At 50.3% G+C, this 24,945-nt stretch overlaps 1 protein-coding gene across 1 annotated transcript in view; it reads left to right on the forward strand.

Moving 5' to 3' along the window:
• The window catches only part of LOC138448075 (volume-regulated anion channel subunit LRRC8C-like), a 102,051-nt gene extending 78,265 nt beyond the window's left edge, over positions 1-23,786 (forward strand). Inside the window, exon 4 of the mRNA XM_069604616.1 lies at positions 23,744-23,786. Within this exon, the coding sequence (XP_069460717.1) occupies positions 23,744-23,786 (43 nt within the window). The remainder of the gene's footprint in view (positions 1-23,743) is intronic.
• Positions 23,787-24,945: the final 1,159 nt, after the last annotated feature.

Genomic DNA, 24,945 nt, shown 5'->3' on the forward strand with positions numbered 1-24,945 from the left:
GTCGGTTGTAAAAGCGCCAGTAACCATTCGCGCTAAAACATTACAATCAGGAGTCCGGATTAGGCGCAATTAGCGCCAGAAAAGCGGCTTACAATCCACCGAAAATACCCCCAGCAAAAAGCTGGAGGTAAAAGAACACAGGCCACAGCAATAAGGACCCAGGTGAAACCAATGCAAATCAGAGGCCTGCAAAGGACCCACCCATGCACAACACACCCTCCCCAACACCATTCCACCAGTAGGAGCAGGGAGGAGACAGCAATAGGGGCCCAGGTGAAACCAATGCAAATCAGAGGCCTACAAACGACCCACCCATGCACAACACACACTTCCAAACACCATGCTACTGTCATGATGCCTACCTCCAAGGAGCCAGGTCCGACCCAGCAACCCCAGAGGCAGGCATCATTCCCCCCAGGGAAGTGCCAGCGGGCCCAAGCTGGGGCCCTTTGGACACAGTCCTGGCGCCTTTGGCGCCAGGCTCATGTTAGACCCCTTTCCTGGCGCCTTAGGCGCCAGGCTCATAAATCTAGACATGTGTTCAAGTGTTTTAATGTGCACTTACCTGATGCAGACCATGCTGCTACATCCAGGCCCTCTTGAGGCCTGAATGGAACTATTTTACCTGTGGGACTACTTTCCACCTGGGTGTGGTCGGGGAAGGATACATACCTGATCGGTGGAAGGATACATACCTGGAACTTCTTCCAAAGTTATTTAAACAACGCCCGATCAGCAACTCACGCTTCGCGTTGTTCTGCTCCTCGCAGCTGGACCCTCACCGTGTCAGCTCCTGCATCTGGACTTCAGCCACGCCTGTCAGCATCCTGGGTCGCCTGCAAAGGGAGATAAGAGAGAATTGGAGAGAAAGAAGACCTTACCAGCTAAAGCTGCATCACGGAGACATCACACCGACGATCCTGAAAGGGAACACATCATTTTAAAAGCATTTCGCTTCGATCGCTGCAGCGCTGCATTTTACTCACCTTTCCTGGGCGCCTCCATCTTCAGCAGCGATCATCCGGATCCGCACCCACTTCTCAGAGCCTTGAGAGAAAAAGACAAGAAAACAAGGTGAGAGAAGGAAGGGAATAGGAAAGGCTCAGTTTCCTTCTAAGACTTACTTGTTGGGTCATCCCATTTCATTTCGGGTCCTGCCGCTTCCTGGCATTCCGGACCCCGGCCCCTATGGGGAAAAAAGAAAAAGACTTTGAATGAGCGAATGCAAAGACATTACCTGAACGCTCATCCAGAACTTACCTGTCATTTACTGGAACTGCACGTTTCACTTCGGGTCGGCGCCATATCTCCGGCATTCCGAACCCCGGCCCCTAAGGGGAAAAAGACATAAGCATTAGCGCTTGCTGCAATAAGACAATGAACATTATTATCAAGCTTGAACTTTTGAACTTGCAACAGAACTCTTACAGCACCTCACCTGAATAGTCAAGCTTATTTTGAAATCCCATCAAACCTCAATCCAGTGAAGTAACTGGGTTTCAGCGCGCCCCTGCATCAGAAGCAGGATGGAGAACTCATCCTTCCAGACCCTAAGGTGAGACTTCACGGGGAATCGTGGAAGGGTATCGTGGAGGGTTGGAAGGGAGTGGGAGGCTTGAGCATTATTCCGTCAGTAGGTAATACTCCCTTTTCACGCACAGGGGAATATTCCTGCGAACCAGAAAAGCCAGAGTAGAGGGGCCCTTCCTGTCCATCTTCAGAGTCCTGCGCTTCACCATTGAAGAAGCATCAGCACTCGAAGCCAGACCTGCGCCCCCGTGGGAATCAGGTGAGCGTGACAGCTGCCATTTGGAGCCGGGACCCTTGATGTGGACTTCTACCTGCTGTGCCTGGAGCTACAGAGTCCAGCCAAGCAGGCCAGGGCCCTGGGAGTGCAGGGGGTGGTGGGTATGAGAAGAGGGAGGAGGAGAGCAGCACCAGCAAGGCGGCCAACGATCCCCTAGGTCAGGCCAACACCCTGGGCCCTGACTGATGGCCAGTTGGTGACTGAATATCGGCTGGACAGGGCAACCATCACCCAGTTGCTGGACACAATCCAGGCTGACATCAGGAGCCGCATAGCTATCAGCACAGCAGTACCTCCGCTAGTGAAGGTCGTGTCTGTGCTACAATTCCTCAGGACTGGCAGCTACCAACACACCGTTGCCATGATGCATGGCATGGCCCAGTCCACATTCAGTGCCATGCTGGGACAGGTGCTTGATGCACTGTTGAATCATGTGGATGAGCACATCGCATTGCCAGCCACACAGGCAAAGGTGAACCAGCTCAAGGGTCAATTCCATGCCATTGCCCAAGTCCCGAATGTAATAGCAGCCCTGGACTGCACACATGTAGCACTCGTACCACCCCAGGCACATGAGGCAGCCTACAGAAACCGGAAACAGTACCATTCCCTGAATGTGCAGATGACATGTGGCCCTGACCTCACCTTCAGCCACTGCTGTGCCCGCTACCCAGGATCCACCCACGACTCTATGGTCCTGCGCAACAGTACCCTGCCAGCGTACATGGAAAGGCACCGAGGGCAAAACACATGGCTGCTGGGTGAGTACGAATGTATACCATAATGTATGTTAATCCACAACTGATGGGGCTGGTCACACACAATGAAATCCCTGAATGTCAATAGGCAGCACCATCAGTGCAGCATTTCCAATCAAGCACCTTGCACGAGAAACCTTGGACATGTCCAACATAGCAGAAGAAGCCCATTCAGGATGTAAAAGACATGTGGCAGCACAGTGACATAATGGAAGGCCTACCACCACAAAGCCTCCTTTGTGAGTAGCACTATGGCTTCCAACACTGGCACAGTACAGACATCCCACCCTGCCCACCCGACAGTTATGCAAATGTAACACAAAAGTCGCCACACCCACAAATGCACCACACATAAGTAGTCTGAGTAATGCCAATGTACATCCCGCAAACCCTGTCCCCTGAATGGCCAATGAAATGCATGGAGAACAGTACAGAATAGTGACAACCAGCAAATGCAACTGCAGCCAAAGGGAATGGCAACGACACATGAAGCAGCCACTTCTCGCATGCACAAGCAGAAGGAATGGCCCCCTTACCCAGTGACTAGTGAATGAGTACTGTTACATACTGAAACAGAGGTGTACCAAGTTGTGAGTACCTCATTGAATCAATGCTGCTCGTAGCACAGCACACTCCGCAATGTTATTGACCAAATGACAAGTATGGCAAAATGACACTGATGACTGAGCCCTGTACACCCACTGAACTTACCTTGTCCCCAAACCTGCTTTCAATCCCCTGCAGGTGATTCTGGAAATCCCCAGTACACATGCGGAGCGGGCATACAACCTTGCCCATGCTCATACACGGATCTGTGTGGAGAGGGCATTTGGACTGCAGAAGGCACGCTTCCGGTGCCTAGACCATACGGGAGGGGCATTGATGTATGCACCTGAAAAAGTTGGAAAAATTGTACTGACATGTGCCATGCTGCACAACATCTGCTGTCGCAGGAATGTGCCACTGCCCCCTGATGCTCATGTGCAGCCACCTGAGGATGGGAGTGAAGGTGATGACGTGCCTGAAGGTGTTGCATGTGCACAAAAGGTTGGTCTGAGGGAGGGGAGGTAGGCCAGACAGGGATTGATTGATGTTTTTTGTTGAAACGGGTGACTGCTACATTTAACAAATGTCAATTCAAAATTAAATAGCACTTTTTCACAATCACTACTGTCCATGCTTTGTGATTTTCGGAACGTGATTTATTCTCAGTGTAACAATCCCCCTTACCCCCCAGTGAACACCCAGCACACAATCCCCCCTTCCCCAGTGAACACCCAGCATACAATCCCCCCTCCCCCCAGTGAACTCCCCACAACTGTGCAGGTAGGTGCATGTTTGTTATCAGGGCGCCCACAACAATGCCATGTCCGATTAGGATGGTCGTGGGCGCTTTCCTTGTCCAGGCCCCTCTGGTGTGTGTGACCTCAGGTGGCGCATTGAACGGCGCCTAGGAGATGGCTCAAGGGATCCCTCCGTGGGTGTAGTGGAGGTTGAAGGGACTGACCCGGTTGCCTGCATGTGCTGTCGGAGAAGGTTCTTCCCCTCCCTTGTCTGTTCAGCAAGTGCTGACACTGCCTCGCACAACTCCCTCACCCTTTGTCCAAACCCTGTCAGGGCTGTGGTGCATTGCTCCACCACTCTGCGTGTGCACGCATTGTCATGCGCTATGTACTTGCATCCATGGCATATGGATGCACTGATGGCCTTGATGTGCCGGCTGTGCACCTTGGCCATAGATTCAACTTTCCCCTGTTTTACCTCGATCACGTCCAGTCAGCCCATCACTGCTGCCCCCGTGATAAAGGGTACCCCTGGTGTGCCAGGTGCCGGCCTGCCACTTGTGCGCTGTTTGGGGGGGGCTGCATGGGGTCATATTGCCGGCTTGGATTGGGCTGCCAGGCTCTGAGTGCCGGTCTTCAGGGCTGCCATATGATGGCGTGTCTTCATCTGGCTGTGATGTGCGGACACACATGCCCAGGTGGGGTTTGTTCTGGCTGTGTGCCTGGCCCTGGGGTCCCCTGTGGTGTGACCATCCCTTCAGCGTCACTGCTTTCGGGTGAATGCAGACATCCTGCCTGATGCGCACGTGGAGGTGTCACTCCCCTGTCGGGCTCCGATCCACAGGTGAGTCCCTCTGCATCGCATCTATGCCTGGTCGCTTGGGGCGAGCTGGCCGTGGACTCCCTGCGGGCATGTGGGTGCTGCAGCGGTCTGGTAGGGCTGCGTTGTGGTGAAGTGGGAGGTGGCCTGCGTTGGTTCCCTTCCGTGCGGCCCCTTTGTGGGGTGGTGGTGCTGGTGGAGGCACGCTGCCTCGGGCGCTGTGATGGTGTGGCCTCCTCCCCATCATCTTCATCCCGTGGGGTTTGCCATGTGCCTGTGGGGTACATAGAGTGTGGTTTGAGTTCAAGGCAACCTACATTAGTATCAAGCAGTTCATGCCATCAAGTGGGATTGAAGACAGTATCAATCATGCATGCAACTTGCATTTCATTCAGTCGCCATGTGGTGCTTGGTGTGAGTGTGGAGGTGCACTGCATGGGAATGTTTGTGTGACAACTTTACATGCAGGGTTGGGGTGCACTGCGCTCAGGGTCCTGGGGTGTATTCTTGCACACTCACACACTACGTAGCTGTCCCATGGGTATGGATGTCTGTCTCCTGCCCCTTCTATTGATGCACTGCACGTGCAGGGTAGTCTAGGTAGCACTACGGTTCAGTGGATCAAGGGGTCACTTATAGGTGTCTGCAGTGCCTCACACACATTTCTTCACATTCATTCACTATGGGTCTGCATGTGTGGTACTTTCAGTTGCATGCATTTGCGGTGGGACTCACCCGCAGTCGGATCAATGCCAGTGCCTGCCTTCGCTACACCAATTCCCTCGATGGTGGCGATGTCAATCAGGGCACTTATCTTCTCCTCCCAAGGTGTGATTTTGGGTGGGGGTGGTGGTGGCCCTCCTCCAGTGCCCCTGCTTGCACTCTTGTGCTGTGAGAGGATGCCGCGGACTCTCACACGCAGGTCATTAAGGCGCTTGCGGCGATCCTCCCCATCCCGGGGCACGCACCCCACTGCAGTGACCCTTTGGCTGATGTTGCGCTGTTAGGCAGAAACCTGTGCAGTTCCCTTAGGGAACACCTCAAAAGATTTAAGACTACAGGTTTTGGCAGTAAACCCACTTGGTAGCAGTCTGTACCACCCAGATTTACCGGGTAGCTGTGGCTGAGCAGTCAGACCTCTCCCAAGAAGAGTTAGGCAGTATGCAAAGTATACACAATAGGCACTCAGATACAATAATACAAGCAAACACTGACCAGGGCTTGGGTATCAAAGTATATAATTATTTATTTAAAAACACACTGTTTGAAACACTCCAGCACTCTTATTGTAAAATATTCTAAACGTAGTTACTATTGTAATATATATACCCCTTTTTCCTTATCAGATAAGTCACAGTAAAACACCACTTATTTTCATACAGAGGTGAGCGCTTAACTAGATGGCACTCCAATAGGTTTGTGAGAAAGGGAGGGAAAAAGACAGAATATGGAAAGGTACACCACTCTAAGATTCATGAACACTGTTAGCAAGGTAGAAGAGCAAAAGTCACTGGTGAGCCAAAGTCCAAAGGCTGGGCCCACTCTTAGAGAGAGCAGAGCGCAAATGCGCCCAAGATCACACAGTTACACTAGGCTTAGAAAGCCTTGCAAAGGGTTCAAAAAGAGTTTAGAGAGGCTTAGGAAAGTTTAGCCAGGGTGTCCCAGGCTACCCCAGGTTCGAAAGCCGGGGGCTAAATCTACCCCGTACAGTCGGTAGCAAGGGAAGCCAGGCGGGACACGGTACCTAAAGTGGGAAGGATCCTCCAGCGGTGGCAGTTGTTCCTGGTAGTGGGTGCAAGTTGCGTCGTCGTCCAAGGGAAGAGAAGATCTCGACCTGGAGGAAAGATGAAGGTCGTTGCACTACCAGGGAAGAAACCAGCCGCGGAGTATTCCGGTTAAGGTGGTCCCTTTGTTTCGCGGTCGTGGTAAAACGTGGTATCCCGGTTGCCGGGGTGCTTGGCACAGGCAATGCGGCCACGAGGTACGTCGGGAAGGCGAAAAGACGGTGAAACTGGTTATCCCCACCAGTCAAAGGAAGAAGACTCTCCGGCGGGAGATCTCCTCTGTCGTTGGGAAAAGTGCTGAGGCTGTCCAGCAGGGCTCCACCGGTGGTGGTGTCGTGGCAGGTCGGCTCAGCTTCTCCCTCGTCAGATTCTTAGGTCCTGTGGCGACTTCTGAAGTTCCAGTCCCCAAAGCCCTGCTTTTATGCAGAAAACCCCCATTCACTCAGCCTAGCTGTCACTCAAACATGCTAAGTGGTGAGCCGGCCGGCTCACCACATGGGCCAATCAGGATGGAGTGTGACTTGAGTTGCCTAGGCAACTCAGTCCAGGGTACCTAAATTCCCCTCCACCCCTCCTAAGTACCCCAGACAGAGTGGCACCACTTTGGAGGGCTTCCGTGGAGAAGCCCGCCAAAAGTGGAACAAAGGGCTCCACTTGGGTTGGAGTCAAAGAAGAGAACACAAACGCCATTTTAGAATCAAGTTTTGGCAAAAAATACCAACCGGAGAATTAATATTAATTAAATAAACCAGCGGTATGTTCGAGGCTACTGTAAATAATTAAATAAAGATAGTAGCCTAAAACAATGGGAAATCCCATAGGAAAATATCCGCGGTTGAATATAAAAAGTAGTATCCACTGCCACCAGCCAAAACTCGATCAGGGGGGACGGAGACGTGCCCCCTCGACTAACAGACCCTGGGGCAATTGAATTGCCCCAGCCAGAACGTCCACAATATGATGGTTTATACTGGTTCTGTTCAGAATTTAAGACTAGTAAAGTCAATGGTGACTTTACATGCCCTGGGAGACAGTAGTCAGTCCCAGGGTATGGAGTCTATACTGGGGGGTCACTATGACACCCGTGTGTCACTGCACTGAGGGTGCTGTGTAACACACATCACAAAAGAAACACACTCAAATCATGCCCAAGAGTGAGGGTAAAAGAGTCTCACTCTTGGCAGGAGAAAAAAATAAACCCCAGAAATCCAGCAAAGCTGCTGGGGGACTCACTAGGTTAGGAAATTCAGCCTAAACAGAGAATTATCCACCAGGGGGCTTGGCGTTAGCGCTATTTACGTTCGACAAGAAAACCGCTGCATTACCGCCAAACTCGTGATGAGGCCCTTAGTCTTGACTGCCTGCATAGCTACCCTGATTGGTCTGGCTTGTCCAGAGGTTACCCTGTTCCAAGAAACTAGGTTGGCCTTCTGAACCTCTGCCCCTCCAGGTCAGAGTTCAGAAATCCATCTTAACAGTGGACAAGAGTCTGGCAGCTCTTTCCTTCTCTTCATACATCTTTTTCCTGCTGGTTACAAATGCCCATGCCAACCAGCCTGACGCTGGTCTGGTATTTGGCTGTACTGTGGAACTGGTACTTGTCCCTTGTGTAGCAACATATATGCCTGGCAGTACATTCTCTGTGGTTTTGTTCTTCAATTCCGCTTGCAGTTTCCTCGCTCTGGCTATGTTAAATGTTAAAGGTATTTGTACCGCGCACCATCACCAACGGAATTGGTCCCCAGGTGCCCAGGCGGATCTGTAAACGGTAAAGGTGGGATGGGTTAGTAAGGTGAAGAGGGGAGTAGGATAGTGAGAGGAGTGGTGTTCTGTTGGCAGCTTCAGCTCAGTATACACCGGGTGCTGAGCTTTGGTGCGGGTATCAGATCGGAGTCAGTCCGTGTGTGCTGTTGTTCCGGCTTATGTGTTGTTGCATTGTTGTGAAGTGCATGCGGCTTGTTGTGCGAGAGATGGTTGTGTGAGTTTTTTGAGAGAGATAAGTATGCAGAGTTTGAGCTTATATTGGTTAGTGGGTAACCTGACCGTTACCATGCTAACATTCATGACTCTGTCCGAGTGTGACACCCGCCAGCCCCCACACTCCCATCCAGACGCAGCGCTGGCCAATGTTTAGGACTTCATCCAGGTGTGGTCGTGCCAACCCTCACACCCCCATCCAGATGCTGCACAGGCTAGTGTCTAGAGACCCGTCCAGGTCTGGGCATGCTAGCATTCACAACTCCATCCGAGCGCCACGCAGGCCGGTGTTCACAATTCTAGGCGTGGCACATGCTAGCATTCACGTTTTTCTGGGCGCGGGCATGGTATCCTTCAAATGATCCTATCCAGATGCGACGCAGGCCAACGTCTATCTAGATGCGTCTGCCGGTCTGGATGTGTTTGTCCGGTACGTATGAGTGGGGGAGTCACTTGGGGCCTTTGTCTGGGTCTAGGTATGTGGTCAGTCTCTGCAGCCTTCCTTATTGGCTATTTTCCATGATGTCTTATGCTCTGTCGACTGGTTGGTTATTTGGTTTGAGTGTTTGTCCAATTTGAGAGTGGTCGAGGTTGGAGATATTTCGTCATTGTTTTAATGTCTGGGCATTCTAGTGCGTCTCCGTCGTGGTTACGCTTTGAAGAGCCATGATTTGAGGAGTTTCCTGAATGCTAGGTGGTTTGTTGTATTCCGTATATTCTTGGGTAGGTCATTCCATGTTTTGGGTGCCTGGTGAGAGAAAGACGATCCTCTGAGTTTTTTTTCTGTTGTAGGGTTTTGGTTCCAGGCGTATGTCGGTGCTTGATCTTAGTGTTCTTGTCGGTTGGTGTAGGCGTAGTTTGTTGCTTAGGAATTCTGCGCCTTGTTTGTGTATTGCTCTGTGCGTGATGCACATGGCCTTGAACTTTATTCGTTGTTTCAGTGGTAGCCAGTGTAGTATTTTTAGCGCCGGTGTGATGTGTTCTCTTCTGGGTAGCTCGAGGAGGAGTCTGGCTGCTGCATTTTGTATGCATTGCAGTTTTTTTAGAGGTCGTTCGTGCACGCCCAGGTATAGGCTATTGGCATAGTCCACTCTGGACATGATCAGAGCGATGATGGTAAGTGTTTGGTTGGTGAATGACAGGAACGGTAGGATCCTTTTTGCTGCTGGCAGGAGGAAGAAACATTTCTTGATTACTGAGTTTACTTGTGGGTCCAGAGTGAGGTTGTTATCCATCAGGGCCCCTAGGTTTTTTACAGTTGATGATGGTTCTGGTGTGGTGCCAAGCTCTCTTGGCCAGGGGATGTAGTTGATGTCTCCTCCCTTTTTTGAGACTATCATTATCTCTGTTTTGTCCGGGTTGATTTTGAGATGGTTGAGGTTCATCCAGTTGAATATGTCACGAAGGCAATTCTCTAGTGTGGTGTTTTCTTCTCGGGTGTCTTGTATGTTGAAGATTATTTGAGTATCGTCGGCATAGTTGTAGCATGCAAGGCCGTGTTTTTTGATGAGTTTGATTAATAGGTACATGTAGATGTTGAATAGAAGCGGGGAGAAGGATGATCCTTGTGGTACTCCACACGTGGAGACTCTGGTTTTGGATTTACAAGGTTTCATTCATATTGTTTCGGTTCTGTTTGTTAGGAAGGATTTGAGCCATACTAGGGCAGTGTCTGTTATCCCTAGTCCTTCTAATCTCTTTATGAGGATGGCGTGGTTGACAGTGTCGAAGGCTGCAGACAGATCAAGGAGGATCAGGGCGGTGCTGTTGTCTGAGTCTGCGTTTGTTTTTAGGTCGTCCCATATTGAGAGGAGAGCCGATTCTGTTCCTCTCATAGGTCTGAAGCCAACTTGTGCCTGGTCCAGTAGGCAATGCCCTTCTATGAATTCTTGGGTTATTTGGTAGACATACATTTCTAGTAGTTTGGATATGTAGGGTATGTTGGAGATGGGTCTGTAGTTAGATAAGTCCTCTACGTTTCCTGTTGTGTCTTTGAGTAGCGGCTTGATGTAAGCGTATTGGAAGGCCTGCGGTACTTTACCTGTTGAGATTGAGAGGTTGAGGAGGTTTCTGTGGTATTCCATGGGGGTTCCTTGTTTGAGAATTGTTTTGTATATGTCCGGGGGGCAAGGGTCTTCAGGAGAGCCCGATTTGTTGCTTTGGTTTACCAGTTTGATGAAAGCCTCAACTGATATTTCTGGGATGTTTCGTAGTTTGTTTGCGTGTTCCTCGTCTGTGTCAGTGGGGTTTGAGCTGTGTACGCTTGTTCTGTTTTGTATGGTGTGTTGGATGGAGGTTATTTTGTTTTTGAAGTGGTCTCTGAGGTCCTCGCAAAGTTTCGTCGATGGTGGTGGCGTGTTGTTGCTGGCCGGTGGGTTTTTTATTTCGTTTATGATTTTGAATAATTCTTTTTGAGCATTTGGTGCTCTGAAGATTCGGTTGTCGTAGTGTTTCCTCTTCGCTTTTTGTATTTCCTTTTTATATGCGTGGATCTGTTGTAGGAATTTCAATTTGTTTGCGGTGGTGTTGTTGTTCCTCCATTCAGATTCTAGTTTTTGATTTTTCCTTTTCATGGTTTTGATAGTGGGGTGAACCATTTTGCTGTAGTTTTCTTGCGTGTCGGGGTGAAGGGCTTTTCTTTGGCGATGTCCTCAAGGGTTGTTGCGATCAGGGTATGAAGTATGGCAACTTTTTTGTCTAGGTCTGCTTCTTCCACAGTTGATGCTTGCGGTTTGCCGAGTTCTAGGAGCTCGGTTAGGTTGGAGTTTTTTATGGTTCTCCAATTTCTTTTCATCATGATGGGTTGTTTTTCTTGTTGCTTTTTTGTCGGAGCGACCGTTGTGATTATGAACGGAATAATGAGGTGGTCGCTCCAAAGAATTTGAATTGGGGGTGCTGTCGTGATGAGGTCCTTGTTGGCGAAGATTGGTCAAGTGTGTGCCCTGCTGAGTGGGTTGCTCCTTTGACTAGTTGTTGTAGGTTCATGGCTGCTAGTTGGGCGGTTAAGGATTTTTGTGTGGTTGTGGTTTCTTCGTCGAACCAGATGTTGAAATCTCTGAGGATGATCAGATGATTGTACTTGATGGCTAGGGTGGTAATTGCTTCTGTGAAAGCGTCTACGAAGGTCGCATCGTAGGTTGGTGGTTTGTATATGAGTATGAATTTCAGGTGGGTTTTGGGTTTTACTGAAAGTCGTAGTATTAAAGATTCGCATTTATCAATGTTTAGTGGATCTTCCATTTTGATGGCCAGTTTTTCCTTGTGGATGATCGCTAGTCCCCCCCCTCTTTTGGATTTCAGGCAGGCAGTTGTTGAGGGTGATCTTGTAGTTGTCGTCTAGCCATGTTTTGGTTACAAACAGGACGTCTATGCCTCCTTCTGACAGGAGGTTGTACATTTCCGTTGAGTGTTTGGACATTGACCTTGCGTTTATTAGATTACAGTGGATTCTCTGGGTGAGATTTTGTTTTGAGGTTATTTGTTGCTCGAGTTTGAATTTGTCTGCTCGTGGTGTTTCCGCATTGAAGTCGGTATGATGAAGAACGGCGACATCTGCTTCTTCATTGAAGCGGTCTAGTAAGTTAAGTTGATAACAGGGCTGATTAGTCTTGGTGTTTCTGCTGTGATGCTACTCGGATGACGATCAGCAGTGGTGTCTTCATTGGGTCTGATTGTTGGGTGGCTGGTGGTGTTGCTGGTTGTTGGTACTTCGCCGTGTTCTGCGGAATGTAGTAAAAATCGATGTTGCCCCTCTGTTCTTGTAATGTAAGGGGTAATGTGGTCAGAGCCCTCCCACTCTCTTGTTGAGTGTCCCGATCTTTTTTCTGCGTGTATCAGGAAATTCTTTGCATGTTTAGAGGTTTCCGTGTTGGGGTGTCGGTGTACCGTGGTTGTTGCGAGGTAAGGTGTGAGGTATAAGGATTTTTCTCTTGTGGATTTTGCTTCGATTGTGGCTGTTTTAGGTTTGTTTTCTTCCAGTGGGGCTGTTTCTTGTGGGTTCTGTCGGTGTTGTATGTTCGCGTCTCTTGTTGCACAATCTTGTTCTCTTTCTCGGCGTCCTTTTCTGCTACGGGCCATTTTTCAGTCTAGGTGCTGGTGTGGTGTGGTAGTTGGTCCTCTATGCTGTGCTGTGCGGTCGCAGTAGCCTCGGTTTTCCTTCTCTGGATACGCTGGGGTGTTCTCTGGTTCAGTGTTGTTTCCTGTCGGTGGGTAGGGTATGTTTCCTAAGGGTGCACTGTCGGTGGAGGTGGGGGGGGTTAGGGTGTTAACGGTCCGCTGGTACGGGATTTAGTTGGGTTATGTAGTGTAGGGTATTTGAGAGATCTGTATAGTGGGCGAGAGTCCTGTCAGTGCAATCTAAACATCACACAGTGCTGTTCGGAGACAGGGCCCCTGCTAAGTTTGAGAGACCTGCACAGTGGGGAGAGACGTCCACCAGTGTAATCTAGACACCAAACAGTGCGGTTTGGAGACGGAGCCCCTGTTAAACTTTGAGAGACCCGCGCAGTGGGAGAGAGGCCTATCAGTGCAGTCTAAACATCCTACACGGTAATTTGGGGGGAGAGCCCCTGCTAGATTTGAGAGACCTGTATAGTGGGAGAGAGGCCTATCAGTGCAACCTAAACATCATGCAATGCAATTAGGAGACAGAAACCCTGCTAAACTTGAGGGACCCGCACAGTGGGAGAGAGGCCTATCAGTGCAACCTAAACATCATGCAATGCAATTAGGAGATAGAGCCCCTGTTAAATATGAGAGACCCGCACAGTGGGAGAGAGGCCTATCAGTGCAATCTAAACATCATATGATGGAGTTTGGGGACAGAGCCCCTGCTAAACTTGAAAGACCTGTATAGTGGGTGAGAGGCCTATCAGTGCAACCTAAACATCGTTCAATGTAATCAGGAGAAAAACCCCTGCTAAATATGAGAGACCCGCACAGTGGGAGAGAGGCCTATCAGTGCAACCTAAACATCATACAATGTAATCAGGAGAAGAACCCCTGCTAAATTTGAGAGACCTGTATAGTGGGAGAGAGGCCTATCAGTGCAACCTAAACATCATACAATGTAATCAGGAGAAGAACCCCTGCTAAATTTGAGAGACCTGTATAGTGGGAGAGAGGCCTATCAGTGCAACCTAAACATCATTCAATGTAATCAGGAGAAGAACCCCTGCTTAATATGAGAGACCCGCACAGTGGGAGAGAGGCCTATCAGTGCAACCTAAACATCATACAATGTAATCAGGAGAAAGAACCCCTGCTAGGTTTGAGAGACCTGTATAGTGGGAGAGAGGCCTATCAGTGCAACCTAAGCAGCATGTAATGCAATTAGGAGATAGAACCCCTGCTAAATATGAGAGACCCGCACAGTGGGAGAGAGGACTATCAGTGCAACCTAAACATCATATGATGCAGTTTGGGGACAGAGCCCCTGCTAAATTTGAGAGACCTGTATAGTGGGAGAGAGGCCTATCAGTGCAACCTAAACATCATGCAATGTAATTAGGAGATAGAACCCCTGCTAAATTTGTGAGACCTGTATAGTGGGGAAAGACGTCCACCAGTGTAATCTAGACACCAAACAGTGCGGTTTGGAGACGGAGCCCCTGTTAAACTTTGAGAGACCCGCGCAGTGGGAGAGAGGCCTATCAGTGCAGTCTAAACATCCTACACGGTAATTTGGGGGGAGAGCCCCTGCTAGATTTGAGAGACCTGTATAGTGGGAGAGAGGCCTATCAGTGCAACCTAAACATCATGCAATGCAATTAGGAGATAGAGCCCCTGTTAAATATGAGAGACCCGCACAGTGGGAGAGAGGCCTATCAGTGCAATCTAAACATCATATGATGGAGTTTGGGGACAGAGCCCCTGCTAAACTTGAAAGACCTGTATAGTGGGTGAGAGGCCTATCAGTGCAACCTAAACATCATTCAATGTAATCAGGAGAAGAACCCCTGCTAAATATGAGAGACCCGCACAGTGGGAGAGAGGCCTATCAGTGCAACCTAAACATCATACAATGTAATCAGGAGAAGAACCCCTGCTAAATTTGAGAGACCTGTATAGTGGGAGAGAGGCCTATCAGTGCAACCTAAACATCATACAATGTAATCAGGAGAAGAACCCCTGCTAAATTTGAGAGACCTGTATAGTGGGAGAGAGGCCTATCAGTGCAACCTAAACATCATTCAATGTAATCAGGAGAAGAACCCCTGCTTAATATGAGAGACCCGCACAGTGGGAGAGAGGCCTATCAGTGCAACCTAAACATCATACAATGTAATCAGGAGACAGAACCCCTGCTAGGTTTGAGAGACCTGTATAGTGGGAGAGAGGCCTATCAGTGCAACCTAAGCAGCATGTAATGCAATTAGGAGATAGAACCCCTGCTAAATATGAGAGACCCGCACAGTGGGAGAGAGGCCTATCAGTGCAACCTTAACATCATATGATGCAGTTTGGGGACAGAGCCCCTGCTAAATTTGAGAGACCTGTATAGTGGGAGAGAGGCCTATCAGTGCAACCTAAACATCATGCAATGCAATTAGGAGATAGAACCCCTGCTAAATTTGTGAGACCTGTATAGTGGGAGAGAGGCCTATCAGTGCAACTTAAACATCATGCAATGCAATTAGGAGACAGAGACCCTGCTAAATTTGAGAGACCTGTATAGTGGGAGAGAGGCCCACCAGTGCAGTCCAAACCTCATACAATGCAGTCAGGAGACAGAGCCCCTGCTAAATTTGAGAGACCTGTATAGTGGGAGAGAGGCCTATCAGTGCAACCTAAACATCATGCAATGCAATTAGGAGATAGAACCCCTGCTAAATTTGTGAGACCTGTATAGTGGGAGAGAGGCCTATCAGTGCAACCTAAACATCATGCAATGCAATTAGGAGATAGAGCCCCTGTTAAATATGAGAGACCCGCACAGTGGGAGAGAGGCCTATCAGTGCAATCTAAACATCATATGATGGAGTTTGGGGACAGAGCCCCTGCTAAACTTGAAAGACCTGTATAGTGGGTGAGAGGCCTATCAGTGCAACCTAAACATCATTCAATGTAATCAGGAGAAGAACCCCTGCTAAATATGAGAGACCCGCACAGTGGGAGAGAGGCCTATCAGTGCAACCTAAACATCATACAATGTAATCAGGAGAAGAACCCCTGCTAAATTTGAGAGACCTGTATAGTGGGAGAGAGGCCTATCAGTGCAACCTAAACATCATACAATGTAATCAGGAGAAGAACCCCTGCTAAATTTGAGAGACCTGTATAGTGGGAGAGAGGCCTATCAGTGCAACCTAAACATCATTCAATGTAATCAGGAGAAGAACCCCTGCTTAATATGAGAGACCCGCACAGTGGGAGAGAGGCCTATCAGTGCAACCTAAACATCATACAATGTAATCAGGAGACAGAACCCCTGCTAGGTTTGAGAGACCTGTATAGTGGGAGAGAGGCCTATCAGTGCAACCTAAGCAGCATGTAATGCAATTAGGAGATAGAACCCCTGCTAAATATGAGAGACCCGCACAGTGGGAGAGAGGCCTATCAGTGCAACCTTAACATCATATGATGCAGTTTGGGGACAGAGCCCCTGCTAAATTTGAGAGACCTGTATAGTGGGAGAGAGGCCTATCAGTGCAACCTAAACATCATGCAATGCAATTAGGAGATAGAACCCCTGCTAAATTTGTGAGACCTGTATAGTGGGAGAGAGGCCTATCAGTGCAACTTAAACATCATGCAATGCAATTAGGAGACAGAGCCCCTGCTAAATTTGAGAGACCTGTATAGTGGGAGAGAGGCCCACCAGTGCAGTCCAAACCTCATACAATGCAGTCAGGAGACAGAGCCCCTGCTAAATTTGAGAGACCTGTATAGTGGGAGAGAGGCCTATCAGTGCAACCTAAACATCATGCAATGCAATTAGGAGATAGAACCCCTGCTAAATTTGTGAGACCTGTATAGTGGGAGAGAGGCCTATCAGTGCAACCTAAACATCATGCAATGCAATTAGGAGACAGAGCCCCTGCTAAATTTGAGAGACCTGTATAGTGGGAGAGAGGCCCACCAGTGCAGTCCAAACCTCATACAATGCAGTCAGGAGACAGAACCCCTGCTAAATTTGAGAGACCTGTATAGTGGGGGAGAGGCCCACCAGTGCAGTCCAAACCTCATACAATGCAGTCAGGAGACAGAACCCCTGCTAAATTTGAGAGACCTGTATAGTGGGAGAGAGGCCTATCAGTGCAATCCAAACCTCATCCAATGCAATAAAAAAGACTTTGGGTTTGGTAAGTGGCTCGGGGTCTGGGGTAGAGTAGCTGCTCTAATTCTGACCCCGGCACCTCCTACCTTATAGGTCCTTGTAGTTGCTGGTTGACGGCTGGCCACTGGCTTCCCCCTGCGGACACCTGCTGACACCTCCTGGAGCCGCCTCTGTTGGAGCCGCCCTTGGCCTTGGGGCCCTTAGCCGCAGGGGGCTGCCGGGCAGAGGGCTGCCCTGGGAGGACCAGTGGTGAAGTGTCGGGAGACCAATCAGAGCGGGCATGGGCGGGTCGGGAGGCGGGAGGGAAGGGGGAAAGCAGGGAGAGCGAGCGGGTTGACGCGGGCTGCAGGGGGCGCAGAGAGGCCTCGGGGACCTTAAATTAATACCAAAAAAGAGAGAAAGCTGGTGCTCCTGGAGGGATCTGCTTACTCACCAAGCTCCTGTTCAAATGGAGCCGGGGAGCGGGCGATTACAATATTTAAAATGCAGGATTTGGGCCGGATTTATGTGCAGCTGGGGCAAAGCACACTCACCTCGCACGGATGGTGGAAAACGGGCTGGTGCCGTCGACTAGGTCTGCAAGGCAGACCGGATCAGCCAATCAGGGGCGGTGTGGGTCGGTTGGGGGTGGGAGGTAGGCCAAACACGGGGAAATGCGGAAATGGGAGCAGGGATTCTACCAGAGGCGGATGCCTTCTACACAGGGCGTGGAGCCCGATTACAATGTTTAAAATGCGGGATTTGGGCCGGATTTAGGTGCAGCTAGGGCAAAGCACACTCACCTCGCACGGATGGTGGAAAAACCTGGGAAATAATGAGTCTACTATCAGTTGTGTCCGTGCAGAGAGTTTCTCTGAGGTGGCCCTTGTTTTCTTGAGGGTTTCTGATATGACTGCTTCTGTTGCTTTTCCTCTTAACTCTTCTTGTTTTCTCACAACATCTTCTGTGAAGTTTCTTATGGCAGGCAGTCTATTCTTTTCTACTGTTTTGGTTTATGGTTCTGTAGTCATTGACACTAGGCCTGCTTCATGTGCATTCAGTGTTTGCATCCGTGTGGTTGTCAGTGATTTTACTTCATTCATACTGTGCCGGCCCTGTCTCTGGCTTTTCTGTTTGTTTGTGACCACAAGTGTGTGTGTATCATTGCTAATCACATCCATTTCAAGTTCCTTCACTCCTCCATCAGACCTTCTAGGGACTGGAATGACTATATAAGGTCTGGGTGCTTTTGTGGGTTTCATGCGTGCATCAGTAGGTGGGTGCACTGAAATTGGAACGCTTTGTACACCAATAAAGAATGCAGTTCTGATTGTTAATGACAGTAAAACAATAATGAATATGATGCATAGGCACATTATGCCCCTGTATGTCAAGCGGCAGCATTTTCTTCCAGAGAAACGGGGGTGCCTTTCTTCTTGTGGGAGGACCAGATTGCTTCTCTGGACCTCCATATCGATCATTTGCCAAATGTCAATGTTATTATTCCCTTAACCAATATCGTCTTTTGAGTTCTGTGTTTAAGAGTGTCAGGTGCTCCACAAGTGTCCCCCATCCTGCGAGTGACAAATTGGGCCTCATTACAAGTACTCCGGTCCGGAATTAACACTGCCGGTAAAACCATACCGGCACCGTTTCCATGTCCGCGCAATCATGACCCGCGGCCCCGGTAATAGCACCACCCTAAACCGCCAACGCGGAAATAGGGTTCCCGTTAAGTCCGTCTGCACGGAAACCCCTCCGTTACCGTCAACACGAAACACCGTGAGCATCACAACTAGCGCGGACACAGAAATACCGGCAAAAAAATGCGTAAATACCGTGATCACGGTGGCGGAACCGCCGCCACCGCGAACATGGCGTTATACACTGCCTGCTGAACTGAATCAGGGCACAGGTGCACCAAATCAGCCCAGCTGGACCTAGCAGGCCACTGGGAGCCTACAAAAGGGCCACACCAAGCCCAACACAACACAGAACCATGCAGGCAGCAGGTCTAGTAGCACTGGGACTGGGCCTACTCAACCAACAGGCAGCACTGCACATGGTGGCAGTAATGGCGCAGAGGAGGAGGCGTAGGCGGAGGAGGCGCAGGCGGCAACCAGCCAACCCTGCAGCTATGGCAAACCCCATTGCCCAGCCAGCCCGACCCCGCCGCCAGCCACCAATACCACGCATCAGGGCCTCACCCTGGAACCTCACCCCAGGACAGATCCACACCCTATACCGGCTGGACCGCGCAACAATCCTGCACATCACCGCCATGATTGTGGACAACATCAGCAGCCTAATTGACACCCCCACCGCCATCCCCCCCCTCTTGAAGGTTGTCTCAGTTCTACATTTCCTTGGCACTGGCACCTATCAACACACGGTTGGTGAGCTGCACGGCATATCACAACCGTGTTTCTCAAAAATCCTGGTACAGGTACTGGATGCCCTGTTGCGCCATGTGTCGGAACACATAGCCCTACCCCGCACCCTCCCCGAGGTCATTGCCACCAAGTTGGCCTTCCATGCCATAGCAGGCATGCCAAATTGCATAGGCGCAGTTGACTGCACCCACGTCGAGCTGACAGTACCACATGCAATTGAGGCGGTGTTCCGCAATAGGAAACAGTATCACTCTTTGAATGTCCAGATGGTTTGTGATGCCATGCAACTGATTACACACTGCTGCGCACGTTTCCCAGGCTCATCACATGACTCAATGGTACTGCGGAATTCCACGTTGCCACGGTACATGGAACGCTATGCCGGACAAAGCACATGGCTATTGGGTGAATACAGCTGACGATGCTACAACCCTGTCGGAGTGGTGTGTGTGTGTCCAGGCCAATGAGCATTGTGAGTGTGCCGCTGTGACGGCACATGCGTCACCCCCCTTCCATCTACCAAATACACAGCGGATGCCAAACATCATGAAGGAAGACATGACAGGGCACCACAATGTGCCCGTGCACACGCTGCCACAGCCAATCCCGTCACTGTCCCATGAACCCTGTGCCACTGCAGACATCCACCCTCAATTGAAACACTGCCCCAAAAAGCATGAGAGGCATGTAAATGAGACGACGTGTATTTACTACTTCCGTACAGTGGAGTCACTCTGCCATGTGTGGACAGCACTGCACCATGACATGCACACAATCAAATGTCACCCTCAGGGCACAGTAAACATGCAAGTTAATGTGTAGACCCATATGCAGTCAGCGACATACCTTGTGATGCCCAAGACATACCTCCATACACTGCATGGTACATATGCATGAATGAATGATGATACACGAATGCACAGCAGCAGATGAGGACATGATGCCACAAACACTGACATGTTCCCCCATCTACATCCCATGTAGGTGATGCGGGATATGCACTCACGCCATGGATGATGACACCTGTACGGAGACCAAGGAACAGGCATGAAGAGGCATACAATAGGGCACATATCCGCACACGTGGAATGATTGAGAGGACATTTGGACTGCTGAAGGCCCGTTTCCGCTGTCTGAGCAGATCTGGCGGATCACTGCTGTACAGCCCAGTGAAGACGGGCAAAATCACGCTCGTATGTGCCATGCTGCACAATATATGCCTGCGCAGGAACATCCCAATGCCACCAGACGCAGATGAGGAAGATGGGGATGGGGATGGGGATGGGGTTGGGGATGGAGATGGGGATGGGGATGGGATGGCACCGCCTCCCCCTGGGGGTCCACATGATGGCCAGAGAGCACGGGATGCCCTGATTCGCATTTACTTTTGAGTCACAGCACATTCACAGAAATGCACAAACATGGTGACGACAATGAATTAATAGTTGCACTGCAAAATAAATGATCAATGTCCACACATGTATGTCTTGATTTGAAATGGTGATGTATTGATGTGATAACAACAGGGAAGAAGGTGCATTGGTTAGGGAAGCTGTACACCCGGGGCCACCCACCACCCAAACGTGCCCACCCCCACCCAGAGCCCATTGTCCAAACCCCCAAAACTACCTACCCCACCACCCAAACGTGCCCACCCCCACCCAGAGCCCATTGTCCAAACCCCCAAAACTACCTACCCCACCACCCAAACGTGCCCACCCCCACCCAGAGCCCATTGTCCAAACCCCCAAAACTACCTACCCCACCACCCAAACGTGCCCACCCCTCTCACACCCTTGTAGTCCACATGTGTCCTGCACTGCCCCACACACATGCCATCACTTCCGTGTGCGCTTCTGTGCCTGTGCAACCTTGCCCGAAGGACCCGTTAGCCTACTCGCGCGCCTCCTTGGACTGGCAGTAGTGGAGCTGGATGGGGTGGTAGTGTTTGATGGGCCAGAATCTGGGATTGAGGGCATCCGTGCCAGATTTGCCTGTTGGCCAACCAACATGGCCTCTACAAGCCTGGAGGTGTGGTTGTTGCCCTCCCGCACATGGCGTGCAAGGGTCACTATGGTGCTCGCAAAGCGTCCAATGGACCTCGACAGGCGACGCACTGAGGCGCTGTAGCTCTCCCTCTGCAGCCTGGATTCCTCTAGCTGCCTCTCCACCAGCTGGGTGAGAGTAGCCTGCTGGTCGTCCATCCGCTGCATGCGGGCATTCAGTTCGGCCATGGATGGGGTGGGCGACCTCATGGGACTCCCCAGTGAAGTGGGGCTGAACCCCAGCTCATGGAAGGAGCCCAGGTCTTCCAATGTGGGCATCTCCCCCTGTGGCCCCGTTTCCGAGTGCTCTTGCGGGGCACTGTTATCACTGCAGGCCGCCCCCTCTGCAGTGCTGCTGCCTTCGGTGTTGTGTTGGGTGTCCATGATAGGTTCCCGTGGCACCTGTCTAGACTCAGCCAGTGTGGAGACGGTGGGGATGTCGGTGGTGGTGGTGTGCCGCACATCTGTAGTGGCTGGTAATGTGGCCAGAGGTGCAGAACTGCCGGCAGCATCCTCCTGTGTGGTGGCGGTGGCTAGTGTACTTGCCGATGCAGATTGGCTGGCCTGTTGTGCAGTATCACTGTCACTTGAAACGGCTGTGGGGACACAAAGGGCATGCAATTAGTGTTGTTGTGGTGGCAGATGGGTGCATCACATGCGTCATTAAGATTGTACATTGAATAGTGTTTGTCACATGCATCTGATTGCTGGTGTCTGCATTCAGTGATATTGGTTGCCATACGGATCATGATGGGTGCTTTGGCCCACACATGCACTGCCTGGGGGGGGGTTGTTAATGGGTCCTTTGGCCCACACATGCACTGCCTGGGGGGGGGTTGTTAATGGGTCCTTTGGCCCACACATGCACTGCCTGGGGGAGGGGGTTGTTAATGGGTCCTTTGGCCCACACATGCACTGCCTGGGGGGGGGGGTTGTTAATGGGTCCTTTGGCCCACACATGCACTGCCTGGGGGGGGGGGTTGTTAATGGGTCCTTTGGCCCAGTACTCACAACTGCATATTTACATGTGGCATTCATGTCTGGGCACTTACCGGCATCTGCAGGTGGGCTCACTCCTGCCTCAGCCTGCCCGATCCCATGGATTCCCTCTAGGTGGAGGACGCTGCTGCAACGCTCCTCCCATGCTTGCAGCCTCAGTGGGGAAGGGGGTCCTCCGCCTGTCCCACTGCTGCGTTGGCGGTGCGTGGAAATGAGGTTGCGTACCCTCAGCCTCAGGTCGTCCCAACGCTTGTGGCAGTCCTTCACGCTCCTCACTGCCACGCCCACGGCGGTGCACTTGCATGCAGCTTCGGCCCACGCCTCCTTCCTCCGCTGCTGTGTGGCACGCCGTTGGTCTGCGCTAAACAGCAACTCAGCATTGTCCACAATGTGCTCCACCAAGACGGTTAGCTCCGCCTCGCTGAAGCGCTGTTTGCGCTGCCTCTGAGCAGGAATCCTGGCAGACATGCTGGTGGTCCCTTTTGGCTTCTCAGAGTTAGGATTGTGCTTGTGCTGGCTCTGGATGGCAATGGATTGTGCTTTTATATGATGGCCGCCTCTCTGTTTCCTGTTTTGGCGATCATGGTATTTCCGGTTCCGTGTCCGTGGTGGCGGAGGCGGAAACGGGTTTTGCGCCACTTGTGGCTTCGTTATTTCCATTTCTGTGGGGTTTTCCGTGACGGCGGTAACAACGTTTCCGAGTCCGTGTGGTGCGCGCGACCGACAGCGTGTAATCGGACGGTTTTTCCGCAACCCTGCGGACACGGAAACGTTTTTACCGCCGTCACGGATTTTGCACGGTCCCGGACTGGCAGGTTGTAATGAGGCCCATTGTCTCTTATTCCAGGGTACAGTTCCTTTGCTAGACTATGGGAAACATCAAATTAAATAACACTTCAGTAAGTCACTTTACTGTGCATGTTCGAAGTACGTAAGCTCCCAATCCACTCCTCGTATTTGCTTCAGTCCTGAAGACATATCGTACGTTAATCAGTATGAAGGACTAGGGGCAAACTAGCAACAAATATGACAAGTGGGAGTTCTTGAAACTGCTTCCTTGATCTGACCCTCGGCGGAAGGCTTTTAGAATCTCCTCTTATAGCTCTGTTTGTAACACGACTCCATGCAGGAGCATGCCCACCTGTGCAACATTAGCTGGATCTCTGATGAATGTGAGGACGGCAACTTCGATTGGTCTCCCCATTAGCTCTGGAAAGTCAGTGACTTGGCGAAAGAGGACATTGTGTGCCAACCTGCTGTCTTCTAGTGACAGGGACATCCGTCCTATCATGCTGACGTTCAGTATTATATGTTTTCTCCTAAATGTGAACAATATCTGCACTGTGCGGTCACGTTGAGTGCGACTAGAATTATGATTTTATTTAGGAGATGGCTTAGGTGCTCTGTATTTGCTGGATCTCTAAGAAACGTGAGTGTATCTGTTGTTCTTCCGATAAGAGTAGGACAATCTTCGATTATGCGAAAGAACAGTGTGTTGATAAGCTCATCTATTTCCGCCTGTGTTGGGAACATTTGATTCTTCCTAACTGTACTCAGGGAGTAGAAGAAATTGTTCAGCAATGACAGTGAGCAGTTGTCTTATTGCCTTTTTGTTTTCAGGAACTTGAAGAAAGTCAGAGACTTTGGTGAGTCTCCCTACTAATGACGGGTATGATCGTAGCACTAGATCAAAATAGGTGACCACATCCATTGAGATGTTGCTACTGCGGGACCCCATAAGTGATTCCGAATAGGGTCTCAGTGTGGAACGAGTTGGGATACTGTATTTGCTTCCAATGTAAATGTTCTTGATCAAAATTGGAACATTCTTTTCTCATTAGGGCTTAAGTATGTCTCAGTCCAAAGTTCAGCAGTCAATAGACTGTGTTGTGACATGTATGTGCAATTTTCTTCTTCACCCTGCAACTAAGATGCACAGAGTGTCCGTTTTTATGTCTTTATCCCCTTTTTTGCTTAGAGGAAGTGTCCAATTTAAGCCACAACTTGCAAGGGTTCTTTGTCTTAGTCTAGCTGGTCATGCGTCCTTCTTCCTCGTCATGGATCTCGTCTGCACGTGCTGTGGTTCTTCCCCGTCGCCCGCCGATTCCTCTCGTTGGGGTGGAGGCAGGGAGCCTTCTCCGATGTAGGGTTTGATATCGCAGAGAAAAATCCAAGCTCTTCTGCTTTGCAGTTTCACTGTGGATGGAGTGCAGTCCTCCACTGTAAAAGGACTGTTGAATCTTGGCTTGTCCCACTTTTTCCTTGTATGATTCTTCACAAGGACTGCATCTCCAGGGAAGATGGGTGGAACACGTAGACCTTGAACTTGGTCTGTTGTAGTATCTCCTTCTGTGTTCTGTGCTGCTCTGCACCCTTTTCGTCTTCGCTGCAGCTGGTCTGAAATTACAGTAAGGCAAGATGTCATGCAGTTCAGATAGTTTTGCATTTCAGACCCTAGAATTTCTCCTGTTGACTGGGCATCACATCTAGCTCTATCTTGGGGTGTCAGAGGAGTTCTCATTCTTCTTCCTGTGGCTATCTTGTGTGGCGTAAGATGATGGGTGGAACCGGGTTGGTTCCGAAGTGCATACAGTGCCTGTGGAAGGCAGTGCAACCATCCCTTCCTTAGAGTAAGCTTCAACTTGGCTATCCTTTTTTTTAACAAGCCGCTGAGCTTCTCACAGATTCCATTACCTTGTGGATGATACACAGACGAGAACTTGTGCTTTATACCAAGCAGCAAGCTAATCTGTTCAAATATTGCATTAACAAAGTGAGGGCCATTATCTGATTTCATGACTTTGCACACCCCCCACCTAGGG

The sequence above is a fragment of the Ambystoma mexicanum genome, chromosome 3q (assembly GCF_040938575.1).
Source record: "Ambystoma mexicanum isolate Mex_15411 chromosome 3q, UKY_AmexF1_1, whole genome shotgun sequence".
Lineage (NCBI taxonomy): Eukaryota > Metazoa > Chordata > Amphibia > Caudata > Ambystomatidae > Ambystoma > Ambystoma mexicanum.